The sequence below is a fragment of the Nestor notabilis genome, unplaced genomic scaffold, assembly GCF_000696875.1.
Source record: "Nestor notabilis isolate BGI_N333 unplaced genomic scaffold, ASM69687v1 scaffold12620, whole genome shotgun sequence".
Taxonomy (NCBI): domain Eukaryota; kingdom Metazoa; phylum Chordata; class Aves; order Psittaciformes; family Psittacidae; genus Nestor; species Nestor notabilis.
The window spans coordinates 27,123-45,312 of NW_009911614.1; the positions used below are offsets into that span (position 1 = coordinate 27,123).

General features: G+C 36.5%; 1 protein-coding gene across 2 annotated transcripts in view; it reads right to left on the minus strand.

Annotated features, from left to right (window-relative positions):
• Positions 1-18,190, minus strand: part of EFTUD1 (elongation factor Tu GTP binding domain containing 1) — a 74,561-nt gene that overhangs the window by 3,654 nt on the left and 52,717 nt on the right. For both annotated transcript variants that reach the window (XM_010015651.1, XM_010015659.1), the window contains 2 exons: positions 14,315-15,318; positions 9,417-9,601 (listed from right to left, as the gene is read on the minus strand). In XM_010015651.1, coding sequence (XP_010013953.1) covers positions 9,417-9,601; positions 14,315-15,318 — 1,189 coding nt within the window. The remainder of the gene's footprint in view (positions 1-9,416; positions 9,602-14,314; positions 15,319-18,190) is intronic.

The following is an 18,190-nucleotide window of genomic DNA, read 5'->3' on the forward strand; positions in this document are numbered from 1 at the left end:
AAAACTTGTTAGAGGATCATGCCTATCTGAGTGGTGCGGATAGACTGCAAAAGATGAGGTTAATTAGAACACACTATTTGTACTACCACATGGGAAGTAATGAAAAAGAGGAAGCCAGATCTACTGAGTCAGCTGCAACTTGGGGCACCAGCTGTTCATCTTCCTTAAGAAGCCAGCAAGGAGCCATGTTAACGTAACCCTAATATAACTACACAGAGGTGTTATTGACACAGCAATACAAAAAAAGTAGGAAGTTTTGTTTTTACAAGTGAAGGTGAGGGCACAGACTAGACTGTCCCTCTTGTATTCACATCACATTAATGAATCACAGCAATTACATATAGCAGGTGGCATCCATCATTCCCCATACTCTGTTAATACAGTGCAAGCAAGCAAAAGGAAAAAAAACGTTTCCCTATAATGCTCCAAAAGCATTGTCATCAATTTGCTTACAATAGCAGCTGTCAGAATGGTGGGTCTGGGTTTCCTGGAATCAGAACTGAGAAGGTTTTTAGTCCCTGAGCTATTGTTTGTATTCATGGGAACTGCACAGGGATGACTCTGGAATCTGTGACAGAAATTGAGGTTTTGTCTGGATAAAGTCCTAAATGATTAATTAGATTTTAAATGGACTGATCCTTCTGGAATATGATGTAGCCATTTAACAGAGGTCATTTGCTGTGGATCCTGGAAGATCCGCAGGATCAAAGTAGAGAAGAAACCCACAAATGTTACTTATTCCATGCTGCATGTCACTTTTAAAATTATTTAGATGTTTCCACATACTATTTTTTTCAGTATGAACCTAAAACATATAGCCTAAGATTCATTTTAAAATCAGAAGTGTGATGGTATCTTACAATGCTTTTCCAAGAAGTTACACTCCTAAACAGAAACTTCAATCAAAACAAAACTGGAAAGTGAAAATAACATGCCTTTCATAGCTGAAACATCAAGTAATTCAGATAACTTTCTGTCAAAGGTCTTCAGTGTGCCTTTCTCTCAGTCTGCCTGTGTGCCATGTGTGTCTGGGAACCACTGAGCAGGGGGTGACAAGAAAATTACAACAGCCAAACCATTTATACATCAAGTATAACAGACAAAAGATATCAAGAGGAACCAACGTTAGGAGAAAGACATTGTAAACCCAATGATGTGATGGTATAATTAGCATTAGGGTAAAGTATATTTTAAAATACCACCACACTGCATGCAATTTGGTAACTAGAAAATTCAACACATCTTTTCGTCAGGAACTTTTGCTAGATCTTGGGAATTTTTCTTTATAACAGCATGAACTAGCCACTGGCCTATGCTTACGTATTATTCAACACCAGAATAATCTGATGGGGACCAACAGCAGCTTTAACTGCAAACAGCCCCGAACAAACGCATGCTTACTCCTCCAAAGTGTGCATGCCAAAGCAGCAAGGGCTACTGCTCCCTAGTTAACACAACCGAGTATTTCTACACTACATCTGCAAGGCTCTTCTGAAAACAGTTTCTTTTAAAATATGAATTATAAATTAAGGTTTGTGCAGTGGATCACTGGACTAGCATTTACTCTATTAGAGAACAAGTGTTTTCTCTAAGTGCTGCCATATAAAATGCAATACAGTAAAATGAATTAGTGAACAGCAGCTGATACAATTCTTAAATCTGTTATTGCAAATGCAATTCTTAACTGATGGAAATGTTCCTTAATAGTACTGTTTAACAATATTCTCATTGATTTACTTTATAAAAGTCTTGGGTGATAATTTGCTTAAAGTATGACTATAAGCAAATCACTAGAATTCCATTATACTTAGAAAAATGAAAGAGGCAAATACATGTTGAAGAGTGTTCCACTGCTCACTGCAGAACTATGAGCCCACTCTAGATATAAATAAAACACTGTTCATAATGAAGTCAGCTGGGAGTAGGTATTTCAAGGGAAGTGAATAGATAACTTCAAATACTCTAAGTGCAAGGATATTCTTGAGAAAAAGAAATCATTCTAAAGCAAGAGATTTCATTAAATATCACAACTGTTCAAACCAACACACCCAAACAATGAAGTCTCATAGGACTTATTTAGTAATAGCATGAAGAGTAGCATAGGCAAAACAGCTGCATTTTCTTTTAGCCTAACAACCTATACATTAATTATTCAAACAATAAATGCCTGTATCTTTATCAGAGACAAAATCTGAATACGTGTAAGAATCCATAAAAATACAAATACTATGAGCGTACTATGTGGATACTGAAAAACAGTGTGTACTAAATTCTGCAGATGATTATGTAAGCTAAACAAACTTTTCAGTAAGACTTGAGTTAGAACAGACCACTTCCAATACAAGAGGACTCAGAATTTTAAGCCTTAATTTGAGGATGATTTATTATTTGCATTTCAGTGGCACCCAGATGGCTCCAATAGTGATCTGGGTCCCATTGTCTAGTGTATTTCACAAAATGATGGTACGAAACAGGCTCTGCCTAAGGCAGCCTAATTATGCAAAACAAGGTTGAGAGAAGCATCAAAACCAAGCTGAAGGGATCTGCCTAGTTCATCCAAAAGGTCAGGGAGATCTGGGAACACAGCCATGTTCCTAGTAGCATTTCCCCTACTGGTCCTTACTGCCTGGTGAGGACAGAAAATTTCTTTCAAGCCAAATATCATCAGTGTGGAAAATGTTTTAGTTGGACCATGAATAGAAAGAGCAGTCTTACAGTGTCCAATGAAGATTTTAAGACCAGCAAGCAACATTATGGCCTTTGTGAACTTCTTTGTAAGAAATCCCAAGCACCGCTAAAGCTCAGTGTGACTGAATACCACAAGGAGCCCTTAGCATGCCAGGAAAAACATTATGCCAGAAGCTGTTTAAAAAAAAGAGATAATTCAAAAGAACTATCATGCACAGTTTCAAAGATGATACAGGCCTCAGTATATCAGAATCCTTTCTACCTTAGAGAAATTGATGCTAGAAAGATATTTCAAGAACATTCACAGTTCAAATGGTGTTCATCACTTAGTGATGACATAAACTACGCAACTAAAAGGGTACAGCTGATATGCACGTTTTCCATGTCTGAAGCAGCCCTGTGAAATGGAAATTACCTCTACCTTTCAGGTAAAACGACAGAACTTTGCAGAGGTTTATGTGAAATGTGACCTTGAAAAACTGTTACCTGCATGGGTTTCAGTAATATGCTGGGTAATGCTATAAAAGTGCTTCTGCTCTGAGCATAACCAAATGGTACACGGCCATTTGGATACTGGCACTGTGCTTCCTGAACACAGGACACTGGGCAGGGTACCCAACAGGACCAAGGCCAGATGAACTGGGGTGGGCTTCAGACAGTGTCTCATACATTTTTGGGATGTGGAGTAGGGGCAGGGAGGAGACAACAATCTCAGAAGTGGATAGAGCATAACTTCTTGGCTACATTCCTCCTGTGACCTCAGACCCAGAAAGACCCATTATTTCACTAAGCCCCTCCTTGAGTATCACACACAGTGTAATGCAGAGGTACCAATGTGACCGGCTAATTCCCATGTTTAACCCAAGCAGCTACAGAGTCAAGAAAGAATTGGCAGCATTGCAGCACACTACTGCCCAACACACACCATGCTAATGCCTGTATGCACAGGTAGTTTTCCAAATCATTCTTTACTTCCATGTGAAGGAACATATAGACTCTAGTGAGTTGCAAGTGTTGCAAGATGACATTTGGCAACTTCAAAAGCAATCTCCACATGAACAATTGCTTTCCATCAACCAACCATGCCAAGGTAAAATGGCATAATGCTAGTGTATGACAAGGAGCTGTCATAACTTAAAAAGTAGAGCAGTCTGAATACCGTTTTTGAAGAGATTTCTGTACCACAGTGTTGAAATACAATATCCAATTGAAGAATAGGTAAACCCTTGTTTCTAATTTTGCTATTCTGTTTTCAGAGCAGTCAGGATCTTAGCCTGTCCTTGAAAGAAACTACAACTTAAAATCTCTAGGAAAGATTCTACAAGTTTGTCTGTCATGTTGTTGTTTAATCAACTGTAGGGTCGTACTGGTTTTATTCAGTGAAAAACCCCTTTATAATAGGTATCTTATTATTCTTCTGTAGGCCTTTACAGGCCCCAAATGCTTCCTATTCAGAAAGGGAGAGAATATTCTCTCTGCAGGTTCGGCTTCTCCATTTTGCTGCACTCGTTCCATTACAGTGGAAAGCAGATATCACTTCCTTTCCTGCTCAGAAGTACTAATTGACTGTGGGAAGCACTGAGCACCTGAAATACTTCCAGAAAACACCATCCTGGGGGTGAGGATTAAGCAGGAGAGGGTGGGAGGAGAAATATCTGCATTAGCTAAAGAATTTTACTGAAGCACCTACACATACATGTTCTTGAAATAAAACAAGTCACAGTTATTTTGTTAAACACAAATACTTTGTGTACCAGCTTGCCTGTTTTATAAATAGCTAATCTCAATGCCACATCCTGAAAGCAAAAAACCCCAACTAATTTTCAGCCTCCCTTTTTACCAATTGTTTGACTACACTGCAGTCAAATGTTGGCTTCACAGAATGCTGCCACTGTGCATCACTACAGATCAACTTACCAAATAGACACTATATATCTCCTTCTAAAGATAAAGGGGATTCAGAGTAACTTGCAGTCTAACATTAGACATTTAACCTACAGAGATATACTAGGAGTGTAGATTCCCTACAAGGAAAATGAGCATCCAAAAGCATTTTATAATTCAGAGATCCCATTCACAAGATATACAGGGGACAGACAGGGCCTTAAAATTCCTGAAGTCAGATATGAGAACTCTTCTTCCAATAAATATTTTAATACTGAATTTTTACACATTTAGTTATAAAATAAACTCATACAAATTTATTTTGGCTAAAGAGCATCATCCTTGTTTGTGTCTCAATCAACAGCTGAGCTTTAGCCTTGACTTCGGTCTGTAGCTAAAAAACAGGAAGAAAGGAGACATGGCTCTGCTGTTGCATTTTTTCCTATGACTTAAGAAACATGTATTGAGAGGGAAAATTAAAGCCACACCGCTACCACTTTTATTTACCACTTTAATTAGCTTCAGATGTCCTGGCCAATACAAAGAGCTTTTCATATTTGAAAGGTTCCAGGTTACTCCTAGAATTCATTTACATGCCTAAACTGTCACTGGCACAACAACGTATATGAAGTTACAGTTCAAACCTAGTATGGATTCATAGATTCTTAAGAGTCTCTCCCATCTCCTTAGTCTGCTTACTGTTTAATGCAAGCCTAACAATCTCACCTGGCAACTCCTCTATTAAGCCCTCATCTTCTGAGTTGTAAAATTACTTACAATTCAAACAGAATGTATTAAAATTCAGAATATAAAATGTCCAGATTCAGAATGATTCATATTCTCACCACTTACTACATTCAGTCCATCTCTTACCTCTCTCCAGAGCCCTAAGGCACATACTAGGCACTATTCTACTTGGAAGACATACTGAAAATTCAGATTAAGCATGTGTTCATAGTTCAACCATGCTCCACCAAGAATACATCTGTGTCTAATACCCAATCGTTATACAATTTAAAAGATGTGAGTTAAGAATACTACACATTTCACTTAGAACTAGTAGATGTCTTTAACAATATCTGCACTTGCTGAAAATTCAACTAGCACCTGAACAGAGTCATGTGCATTATTTTTTTTACTATAATACCTTTCCTAAGTGGTATTAGAGCTCCATTATTCTAAGCATTCTGCAATTACAAATAACTTTTTGTTCAAATAACCTTATGATTAAGACAAAATGACACGACTGAGTGAAAGATGTAACTGCAAAGAATCAAGAGAGACTAAAGGGAACAGGCTTAGGCAAAACCACACACTAATTAAAGATGCATTATTAATTCAAGGATTAAAAAAAAAACACCCCAAAACCCAAGGAGTTAATAATTATCCCAAAGTTATACTTTTTAAACTAGGAATTCAGAAGAAATTTTATACTGAAATCTAAGAAAATACGGCCAAGTAAACACAATGCACTTAACATCTGCTTCAGGATATCATAAAGGAAATCACTTGACTAACTTTTAAAATGAATTTGTTTAAACTGGCACCAAACTAAAAGCTCCCACTAATGGCTTTTTGGTGCTGTCCTCTACAGGCAGGAATAAACTGATAAGCACGACAGAAGAAATTAATAAAAAAGGAGTATCTGACAAGACAGACCTCAATATGCGTATCGCTCCATCCCCTGGGGCTGGAGGAATCTGAACTATACAAAATACATTCATTAACTGAAGAAGAAAATGGTAATTTCATTTCCAGAGAGACCAAAACAGCTTCATTTAAATGTAGGCTCTATCACTGACCTGCCTGTGTTTACAGTCTAGAAATAATATTAATGCAATACAAGAAAAATAAAAAAATTGATTCAAATCTCACTTCTTTAAACATACTTTATGAATGTGATTTCCATGAGTTAAGTGTTTTAAAAGTTTAAAAACACCAAAATGTGTTTGTTTCACTATCTGTAAAATGGGGATAACAACACATTAGAAGCAATCTGTGCAGAGAAATACATGTCCCAGGTACTCAGTTAATGAGCTGAGCACACTGAGGAAACACCACTAACACAGAATCAATTTAGAATGTCATGGGAAGGGTCTGGATAGTGTGTGGTTAAAGCAGCAACCATACACTCGATAACATAGGAAATGGAAAACAAAACCAAGTAGCTACCCCACTCCCTCTCCATTTCTAGCACTAAGGACAAAATCGTAGATTACACAGAGTGCACATCGTATTATCTTACACAATAATACATTAAATAACTGGATTCAAATAAAACACTGATGTTTATCATGTATATATAAGAATTCATCAGTAACGTAGCATGTCGAAGTCATGCCTAATACCTCATGAAACCTGATAGCATTTTTATCTATTTGTGGGTTTTGTTTTCAGCAGAATGCAGAGACAAAAAGAAACAGAGAAAAGCTCTACAGATTACTCATATGATTTGAGACACAAAACCTTTTTTTTCTGGCTTCTCTGTCATACCACCACTGGAGATTCTGAAAACTGTATTTATTTAGCAATTCTGCTGATGATGTGAGAGTATCATGCACTCCCTCTGCCATCACTGCACAGAGCCAACACTGCTAGTAGCTTAGTAAAAGGCTTATTTTGTCACAAAAATATGTGAGCATGACTTTCAATGAGACAAAAAACAACCAACCCTCCCCACTGACAGATTTGCCAGGTGGAAAGGTGAGTGGCTTACACAGGAATTTTTCCTACTATTGCTGAATTTTAAGGTATTAGCTGTAATTATAACCTCTCCTGAGGGTCAGTTTTAGAAAATGTTGCCAGTTGTTCAGATCTCCCTCTCCTCTGCATATCTATAACTAAGTGTGAACATTTTCTTACGTGAAAATCATAACATCTGACAGAATGAACATAGTTTGGCGATAGAAGGGAAGGTCAGAGAGACAGATTTATGGTTTTTGGCTAGTATTGGAGCACAGTAGCCACAAATCCTGAAGGAACTAGCACAAAACAATGGTTAGCTGGAATTAACACCATTCTGACTAATATTCCTTTAGGGGCACTGATATCAGAGGCCTTTCAGACAAAAGACCAGTTAAGCCACGAAACCTCACCAGCTGCACTTCAGATAAGAACATCCAAAACTGATCAGAATACCACATGCAATCCTGAAAAGAGTCATTAGTTTGTGATACCTATCCTGTTAGTGGCTTATGCCTAGACCCCTACACTCAAAAAGCTGTTGCTTTTTCTATTTTTTTAGTGCATACACCATCTATGAAGGGTTGCCTTCCCCCCCCCGCCTTTTCATTCAGTGTAGCTCAGTTTTTCCCTTCTGTGGCTCTCTGTGAAGACTTAGTTACAAGATCACATGAAACAGTACTGAGGGAGGAAAGGTAAGCCCCTTGTCCACTACATTTTCTAACACCAGTATTTTCCTACACCAGTAAGGCACCACTGCCAAAGAAGACATAATGTACTTTTCCAAGTGTACTGTTTCAAGGATTCCCAATTCTTCTGATTGCACACGACTATGCTGGTTTGCAGAGATCCTCCTTTTCCATTAGCATCTATAGAAAATTCCTGAGGCAGTCACAACTATTACTAAGAAAAAGATATAGACCTAGTGAAGTATTTAACAGATACTACCTATTAGGACAGTTTAGCTACAGGAAATGAAGAATAATCCACACCATGTGAAAAAATAGCACATACTTCAGAGAGAAACAGTGGTAAACTGACCATAGCTGGCAAGTGCATGGAGTATTACTGGCCTCAAAAATCTGTAGCTGTTTCTACTCAGAGATTTAATGTTTGAAGTCACAAAACAAATCAGAAGATGAAACAAAAATCAAATTAAAGACTCTGCAACCCATTTACAAAAGTTTCTATGGCCCTAACATCAAATAAAGGAATACCTGACTAAAAACCACAACCAACCAAAACCTAACAAACAACAAAAAACCCCACCCCAAAACAAAACAGAAAACCCTAGACTTTACTAATTTTAAAGAATTCATGTGAAACCCTTATACCCACTGACTCTTGTCCTTGAATCTATTTTTAGCTCCTTCACTGGAGTCTTCCAAGAAGCTCTATATTGCAGTGTTTTTTGTCTTGAACAAGGAACTCTGATTTACAGCTTTTTATATTTCTCCTTGAAGATCTACTATCCACATCACAGGAACAAAAGAGAGTTCACTCTCACCTGATGACACTCCTTATCGGCTTTCCCACTTGCATGTTTCCTTTATACTTTCACCTCTTCATTTCTTTAAGTGACAAAGATGACCAAATTGAATGATTCTGAGGACACTTCTACTTACCATCACCAGACTTCATTTTGAAAGCATGAAATCTGTTCCCTTTGCCTTTAAGTATGAAAACATACGCTAACTTGGAAACACAAGGACAAAAGCAACACCTAAGTGTCTGCTAACCCCTAAAAGGTTAACTTTCACAGGCACTAGATTTATTGTTACATTTTCTATTAAAGTTAGGCTGGGATTCTTTTTTGGTGGTTTCTTTCTTCCCACTCCCCAAACAAGTCTACCAGAGAAGTCATGGAAAAAAGCACATAAAATTCAGGAAAACACAACTGTGAAGAATCAGTTTCATTTGTGAAGGACCTAGCTTCTATTGAAATAAAAAAGCACCTCATCTAAACAAAATATAAACACATTTCTCAATGTATCTATAAAAGGAAGAAAGACTAATATAAAGCTACTCTTTTCCTCTTCATTTCAAAAAGGAATTAATCGAATGTCTTGACCAAACTTTAACCTTTTCCGCTTATTATTCCAGCCTGCCACATCTACAGGAAATAGATCACTAAAACATATGGAGTGAATAGATATTTTTACCTCCCAGTGGCTGAACACCAGCTGCGGACTGGCCAGGCCACTAGTTCTCTTCCTGATTTCATCAGCAAAACCAAAGCTTTCTGCTACTGGCAGGACTGCCTTTATAATAAACACATCCGTCCCCTCTTTCATCTCCTCTTGTAGCACTCTGCCTTCTCTTTTGGACAGAACAGCATACACACGACCTGCAAAGACATAATTTTAACGTCTTTACCAATGTATTTATATTCTGTGTCATGAAGAGAATTAAATAAATATTTATCCAGGGAAGCTCAGCATTAAGTAAAATACATAATTACTTTGGCTAAAATTCTTCCTTATAAGTGGATCAATTAAGTGTACCCATTAAATCCAAACAAACAACATATTCTGCCAGTACAACGTGCACAACCATTAAGTAACACTTGATAAATTATTACTGTATGGGTCTAGATAATGCTTGCACTAGTTGCATTTTATACAATCATATGGCTATTTTGTTAAAAGGCACTTTGCCAGATTATGTGCCTAACTTGCTTTATTTCTTACAACCAAATATTTGAGAAACATTACGAAGAAATACTATTGTGTCTCAGGAATCATATCTTTGCTACCTTCAGAAGTTTGTTTGGATCACCATATACCTACATGGTTCCCACCCCAGATATTCTGTGATTAGAACAGCAGTGCTATTCTACTCACAGAAAACTAGTTTATCTGAAATACTACATGTTTACGTTTAATGTGTGCAGTTAGGTTTTTAATTAATTCAGTCTTAAGTTAGTCATGGGTGATTTTTCTTTTTCTTTCCCAAATTAATGTTCAATCCATTGAAATACAGTGTATATATCATGAAAATAGCTGTGAAAATGTCTGTGTTTGACATTACAGTAGGCATTATTTAAATGTTTTTGCAAACTTATGGGCTAGCTATTTTACAGACAAATACTAATAAATACATTTGTGTTAACCAAGATACTAAAAACACAAGAAAACCTACACATTGAAAAAATGTTTTAGGAATGCCTTCATTTACTAATGTTAATAGTAAGTATTAGACACACCTTGCCAGGAAGAACAAGTTTGTATTAATTTCTGAGAAATTTGAGTATTTTATATTATATTGCACTGAAAAAACATGAATGCTGCTACCTCTTATACAGGTGGGCAAATCTGACTCTTACTGGAAATAACTAGAAATACACATCCTAATACTTGCCATCTGACAGAAAGATACCATTAAACACTATAGCCACATACATTGATCTGTATGTATACTGCAAGCCTTTTGTGGGTTACCAGAGGAAATGTTGGAGTGGGTTTATCTGCCTTGACTTTTAAATATAGAATCTGGTTCTTGTTCAGGAAATTCAGCACAGGCACACAGGTAGTGCAGTTATATCTTCCTGTCACATGCAGGTAATGAAGCATGAGTTCATCACCAATTGTTTCCGAGTTTATAGTACTCTAATAAAATGTAGGTTGAAGTGTTCTTTCTGTCACCACTGATAATTTCATCTGCTCATGCCCTTAGTGGGAATTCCTCACTGTTCGTCTGACTATCACCTTTACTATGCACAATAGTAAATTGAGGAAAAACTTAAGATTCTCTATTTAAAAATCACAAAGAGATTAAGGCATTCTGAAGATAAGTGACTGAGCTTGCCACGCACGTACAGCCTTTGTTAGCATTAACTAAGCAATTTCAAGCCTATGGAAATTTCATTGAGTCCAGAAAATTTTCAGCTATTAAAAGGTCATACCTCAGCAGAGCTCACAATTCGGTAACTGCTTTAAAAAGCCAGATTAAACATACACATGGCAAAAGAGCATCGCATCATGGTCACTGTACATATACTGTGTATGTATGACACAGTATATATTAAATCCATTTGTTAGAGTTCAAAATCGCCAATGTCATAACTCAAAGTATTTTACTAATTGTTTTCAGTAGGATGTAGAAAACTTTGCACACATACTAATGAGATAAGGTAACATTTATCACAAACCATTTTAGATGCACATAATCTAGCCATAATTCACTGAAGATTATTCTTTGAAAACATAAAAGCCAGAAGACGATTTATAGCTTACTAAATGATTTCTAGCTACATGTATTTCATCCAAGCAGTCTGGAGTACTGCCTCAACTAATGTCACAAGGAAGCTATATAAGGTGTTCAGTTTTACCACTATGGGCAGACTGTAGTATACTGAAGAAATACTAGCTCTATCTGTAATTAGCTGAATGGATTTAGTAGCATTGATCACCAAGAAATACTTACTGTAAGATCTTCCAATTCAGAATAGTTAAAAGTTATTTTGAAAACAAGACAGCTTTTAGGTGCTGCAACATGCAAAGTAAGTCCTATGCATAATAGACTCACTTCAAATATGTATTAAGTCCAGCTCCTTAAAATATTAAGGAAGTCCTGTTCATCACTTTACAGAAGGATACTTCAGTGCATCAAATTAAAATTGCATATATAAAAAAAATTAAGCTTCGTATTGGAAGGAAATACTGTGGAAGGACAACAGGATCACCATTTGCAAGAGCCCAGGGGTTACTGAAAACTTAGAAAAAAAGGAAAGAGGAGCTGCTCTTTGTTTTGAAATCTGCATGTTTTCACTCACACAAACGATAATACTCTAAATTGATGCGAATTGCTCCCTAAAATGCTGTGATCTAAGATTGTAATAATTTTATTTAAAGAAAAATAAAGATACAAGAATTGCTATCAAAATCCAAAAGCAAAAGCTACAAGAGAGTCTGATAAAGTCCTTTCTCTAAGTTTCACTGGTATCAGCAAAATGAAAAGACAGCCTAGCTTTCAGTGCCCAAAACACAAAAGAGAGAAGGGAAGAAAACCTCAAAGGTAGCAATATTGCAGGCAAAAGCTAATAATAAACATGTGATACTAGTTCAGAATATTATTCAGCTTTCATGAGTTTACATACAACTTCCATAAAGCAGGAGTGTGTAAAAATAGGAATGAGATGCTCAAAGTACAAACTACCGGGAAACATCGGGGGTATGTTAAGACCCAAGTCTAAGCCCAAGGTCCACTGACTGAACACATACACTCTTCCAACACATTTCTGCATTCCTCTTTCCAGGCTCCTCTCCTCAGCTCCAGTTAGGACAAATCGTCAGAGAAGTCTGATGGAAAGAGCTTTATATACTGAGACAACAAATGAAAGAACTAGCTTTCTCAAAAGCTAACATCTTAGAAGCAAGCAGATTAATATGAAGATATATATTAAATTCAACTGGGTATCAAGGTATGGAAGACCAACTGGAAGAATAAAGTAACAAAAGCCAGTGGTTTATCACATGTCCACTGCCAAGTCTTACAGGTTAGCATCCATACTCTTCACTTCCCCCAGTAAGGATGCAATTTATTACCTTAAACTTGCACAATAAAAATTAAACCCATGAATTTGTAATGACCTAAGTGCATGTCCATAGTTATTACCACACAACTCACATTCATTACACTGGACTAATTTGGTTGCATGTCTGAGCCCTAAATTATACTCATTAAATATATATACACGAACATTAGGAAGCCATGTTTCCATTTGGTTTTATGGCACAATTGATGAGCCGCTGCATGTTAACTACATCACTATAAACAATGATGCTTCTTTGGGAGTAGGCATATTCAAAACCAGCTTATACAATGTTTTTGTGTTTTTAAAATTGATATATTGCTTATGTAGAGATTCAGAAGTGTTGTGCTAATGTGCTCCTGGAATAGTGATGTGCAATGTTACAAAGCCTAATTTTAATATGCATTCTTAATTGTAAAAAATAATTAAAGACAGTTTAAAATGCAGGAGTTCTATGTCATAGTAAGTTCTGGTTTAAAGGAAGGTGCTAATAAATTTACCACAGGACATCTTTTTGCCAGGCCTACTAAAGAGTACCACCAGAACAGAACAGGACCATGCATCTGTACAAAACAATTGCTCATTTAAAAGGCATCTCTTTTCACTACATGCAATTGTAAATTTTGCTTTGTGAACCAATTTGGTTTGTGTAACTGCTATCATTATGCTTCTCTGCACAACAGCTGGGGTTTTTATAACAAATAACAATTCTTTAATTATTCTATGTGGGATATACTATAATTTCTGTCATGATTAGTATAGTTAAAGTAAATTAGCTGACAGCTTAAACGCAATGGAAGTTGGTTTTAAAGAGTATCTTGGTGCACTGGATCAGATTCCGCATGCAAGCAACTCCCATGGAAAACTCCAAGAGCAAATGTTAGGGTAAGTTGAGTGGCACTGTAAGTAGGTCATTAAAACAAGTTTAAGTAGGCATAAGTGGTAAGGTAATACAAGTGACACAAATTTGTATGCACTGGGTTTGCAAAGTGAGCAACTTGCATACCAGAAGGATACAGATGCTAGCAAAAAAAATAAATAAAAAAAATTACCAATGGGACTATAACAGTGAGATCCTCTCTTCTTCCTGATTTTATTTATATATTGATTATATTAACATAAAACATCTTGAAATGGCATTTACTAAGATTCTGCACTTATTTTACAAACAGAGTAGATTTCCTCATCTCTTCATGGAACTAATGCTTAATTATGAGGCACAATATTAATATTCATGTTTACTGAAGTTGGTATTACAAAAACTTATTAAAAAGCCAACATTTTAATCTTGCACTTCCAAAAAAGCGTAGCATTGCTATTTATGTATATGTTTCAGATAAGCAAGAAGAATGCTAAATTTTCATTCAGAATAGCATGAATACTACAAGCACTACCTTACTACTGAGAGCTATAAAAAACTCCTGACAAAACTTGTAACTAAGTTATACTTTCTAATTCAATGTAATTTATAAAACCTTGGAACTAAGCAAGCAAATTCTTGACAAAAGTTTATTTTGTCTGTCTTACCTAAAACTTCTGCAGTAGCCATAATTTCACATGTGTACATTGCTGCCATAAGCCTCTGGGGTTTTACTTGCAAAGCATAACGACACGCTTCCTTCATGGTGGCAATGAGTTGTCCAGAGAAGGGACCATAACAATCTGCAAGTAAAACTTCTCCCTTGTGTTTACTAATTTTCTCAGGTGATTCTGTAACACTTTGACTGCTGTCCTGGTGTTCATTCACACTGCAAACTTCATCAGTGCAACTGCTTTTTAGAGCAGTATCTTCATTTTGGTTATGTTCTATGGCATCACATTCCTCTGAATCCTGACTGTTCATTGAAGGAATCTCTCCAACTTTATTTATTTCCCATTTCTCCACTGCAAAACAAACACCCATGAGGGGCTCTTCACACATGGGACCAGAAAGTGTAGCCAGCTGAAATCCACTTACTATGCTGTTATCAAAGTCTCTGTATTTACTCACTTCTTTCACAGCATTCCCAAGGCACTGCCACACAGACCGTTTATAGCCCTCAAAATTATATAACAAAATATTAGGCCCACACTTCCGTGGTCCAAATGACCATATCTGATCAACAGCATTTCTCCACTTTCTTCCCTGCAGATTTTGCTCCAGCTTCTGTTTGAATTCCTTGATCCTATCCATAGTCTTCTGATTTATCTCATGGTTTTTTTTGTCTTCATTCAGAGATGTGTTGAGTTGTTCCATAGTTCGAATTAAGTCACTATTTTCTTCAAGAAGTCGAGTTACCTCCTCAGGAAGTGGCATTGCTCTTACGCTGAGAGTAGCTTGTTTATTCGGAGTAGATATCGTAACCAGCCCATCTGAATCAACCTGGATTCCTTCAGGAATTTTATTTTGGTCCTCTTTTGTTTGGTGTATAACAGCAACTTTCTGCTGTTTTCCTATTTCTTCATTCACCATGTCGACTTTCGGAGGTCTTGTTATTGTCTCTCGGAATGGTATAATAGGTGCTGAGACACTAATTTGTACCTTAGCAAACCTATAAAATAAAGTTTAAAAATTAGCTTAAAGTTTTAAAAATATTTTTAAACTTGGGGGTGAGAGGTAGAGCAATGGCCTTAACATTGAACAGATGCTCATGAATAAATCTGATTGAAACACAGATTACTAGTAATGCATTTCAAACTCAAACTCTGGAAAACTTTATGTGCTTCAAGAAGAAAGTGTTACCTCTTACATCTTCATAAAGATTTGGAAAGGAACTGAAGAAAAGAAAAGAAAAGAAAGAGCACTGCTGTGCCTCCATGTAAATCACTGGTTCACACACAACTTGGTAACTATGTGCTGGTGTTCTCTCCCCCCAGACGAGATACAATTAAGACTAGGGTTAAAAAAAGAGAATAAGGATGATCAAAGGTACGATTAGTACAAGCAGCCTTCAGATATTTCAAGGATGAAACAGAGGTCTACAAAATCATGAAGGGCATGGGGAAGGCTGATGAGGATTAAGTGACAAACAAATCACAACAGGCCCAGTCCTGGAAATGATTAAGGCCCAGGAAAGCATTACGTTTACTCTTTTTTTACTCTTCCCCAGACATCTGTTCTAGGCCGCCCTGCTGCAGACATGGTACTGCTGAAGATGGACACTTGGTTTGAACCACTACCTCTGTTCTTACAGAGAGATGCTCTCAAAAGATGAATCACTAGGTAAGATGAACAGGCTTTTGTGAAGAAGTGTGGAGTCACGGTTCTGTATCCTTGTGGGTTCTGATCAAGAACAGCTAGGAGCACTTAGAGAGCTGCTATTCCCATTTTCTCCATGCTCCTGGCACGGCAGATTCAAATCTGTGCAGGAAATTAGCACTGCAGCACAGAAGCAGGGGGAGTGTTAATGTAGGGTAAAAAAAAGCACCTGGCAAATTCATAGTGTGATTAGCTAGTAGAAGCCTTAAGCACTATTCTCCCTGAAAACCTATAGGATCATTCATAACTGTGATCTTGTAACGAATTTAAATACACAAGGCACTATTTCAAAGGTGAAAGTCACTGACTGCCTACATTGGAATGCCTTTAAGTAGGCCTGAGGAAGGGAACAAATTTCAAGTGAAATAGCTAACTCTTGAGCATCTCCAGTTAGGGAAACACTGGTTACAGAATTACACCATCATTTCATGTATAGACCTGTCATTAGTAGCAGCCTTTTCTCTGCTATAAAGCAGAACACAGTCCCTCTCCCTCAAACACCCCAAGAAGAGTTATTTTGTACAGTCACTTCAATGAAAATTAAGTAGTTCTTTTTTTATGAAGTTACTTATGTGAGAACAGCTTTATACAAAACTAAAATATAAAAGCAACTATGGGAGATAATTAAAATAAATTGACCACTAACTATAGACAAAGATTAAACTATCAATTCGATACCAGAAAACGCTATTATAGGTCATTAAATGCTTTCAGTTTGTTAGAAGAGTTTATATTGGAAGATTCTCAAAGATAATAAAATTTCCAACTGAAAAACAGCAAACATTTTTAATACGGTGGATGAATCTTATTTTTGGACTAATGAAAAAAACGTAAATTCAATCTTTGCCTTTAAAGGACCACAGAAAGCACAAAATAAAATGGGGTATGAAACAGTAGGGGAAGATCTTGGTTCTGTTCCACACTAAAAGAGAGGAAAAAAAAATCTTACCAATGCAGTTCAGTTTGTTTAACTATAAATAATTTATAGTCTGCTTTGCAAGAGTGCTAGCAATTTTTAAAGGAATTATTCTGGGTCAAGAGTTTAAAGGTACAGCCTAAGAAGCTTTGTGTTTTCTTTTAAACTAAGCTGGGAAATACCCTACACAGTGAGCAAAACCTGTGTTGGAGATAAAAACATTTAGGAAAAAACAAGAACAGCAGACCACAATACGAGAAAATGACAGAAGTTTCAGCAATACTGTAGTATTAGTATTTATAACAGTGATAAAATCTGATTATTAAGGAACTGATACATTGTTTGCAGCAATGCTATTAACCAACAGCAATTTTTCCACATTAGTTCGTATTTATTGTTTGTCTTGAAGCGAGTACTCTGCAGGAAAACCTTCTGAAATATCACTTTAAAAGGTATTTCACAAGATGAGCAAAATTAATTACTAGTGATTAAAGTGCTCTAAAATTAAAAGCTTCACATCTTTGAGTATGCCAATGTGTTATTTTACCACCCAGCTAGGAAGTGCAGATTTGTTATAAACATCTCTATATTTATTCATAAAGGATCACCTGTTTTATCTTCAAGTACAACTTCATGACTTCAAAATATCCTGTATGGTATTTTATCTGTTTACTGTAATCACAGGAGCTGAAAATTGCCAATGGTACCATGGCAAACCCCTGGCTTTTTAGCACTGTGAAATAAGTGTTTATTAAGTACATATTATCAGCATCTTGTTCAAATACATTCTGGATTTAACTCAACTGAAGATACTGGAATGCTGAAAGCTTCCCATCAGATTTGGAAAATAGCCTGTATTTTTCAGCTCATCTGAAGGGGGGAAAAATAGTCTCATAGCAAAATCTCCCAGGAAACACCTTGTTTGGAAATGTAACATTCCTACCACCGGTACAGTAGTTATCCTGTGTCTTCAAAGATTTGTAACAGCTTTTTCTAGCTATTTAATTCATAAAAGTTATATTCTACTAGTCATACCTCACTGCTATAATTACAAGCTGTGGTATAGCAGATCAACGGACAATGGATTTTGGTTTATCGTTTGGGTATGAAGGCATAAAAAATAATGTTAGATACTGCCAGCTGAATTACACTGAAGTTTCAAAACACATGGAGAAAACAAGACCATAATTGGAATGACCTGTTTCTAATGCCCTGATGTTATTTACCTTTATTTATACAACATTCCTGC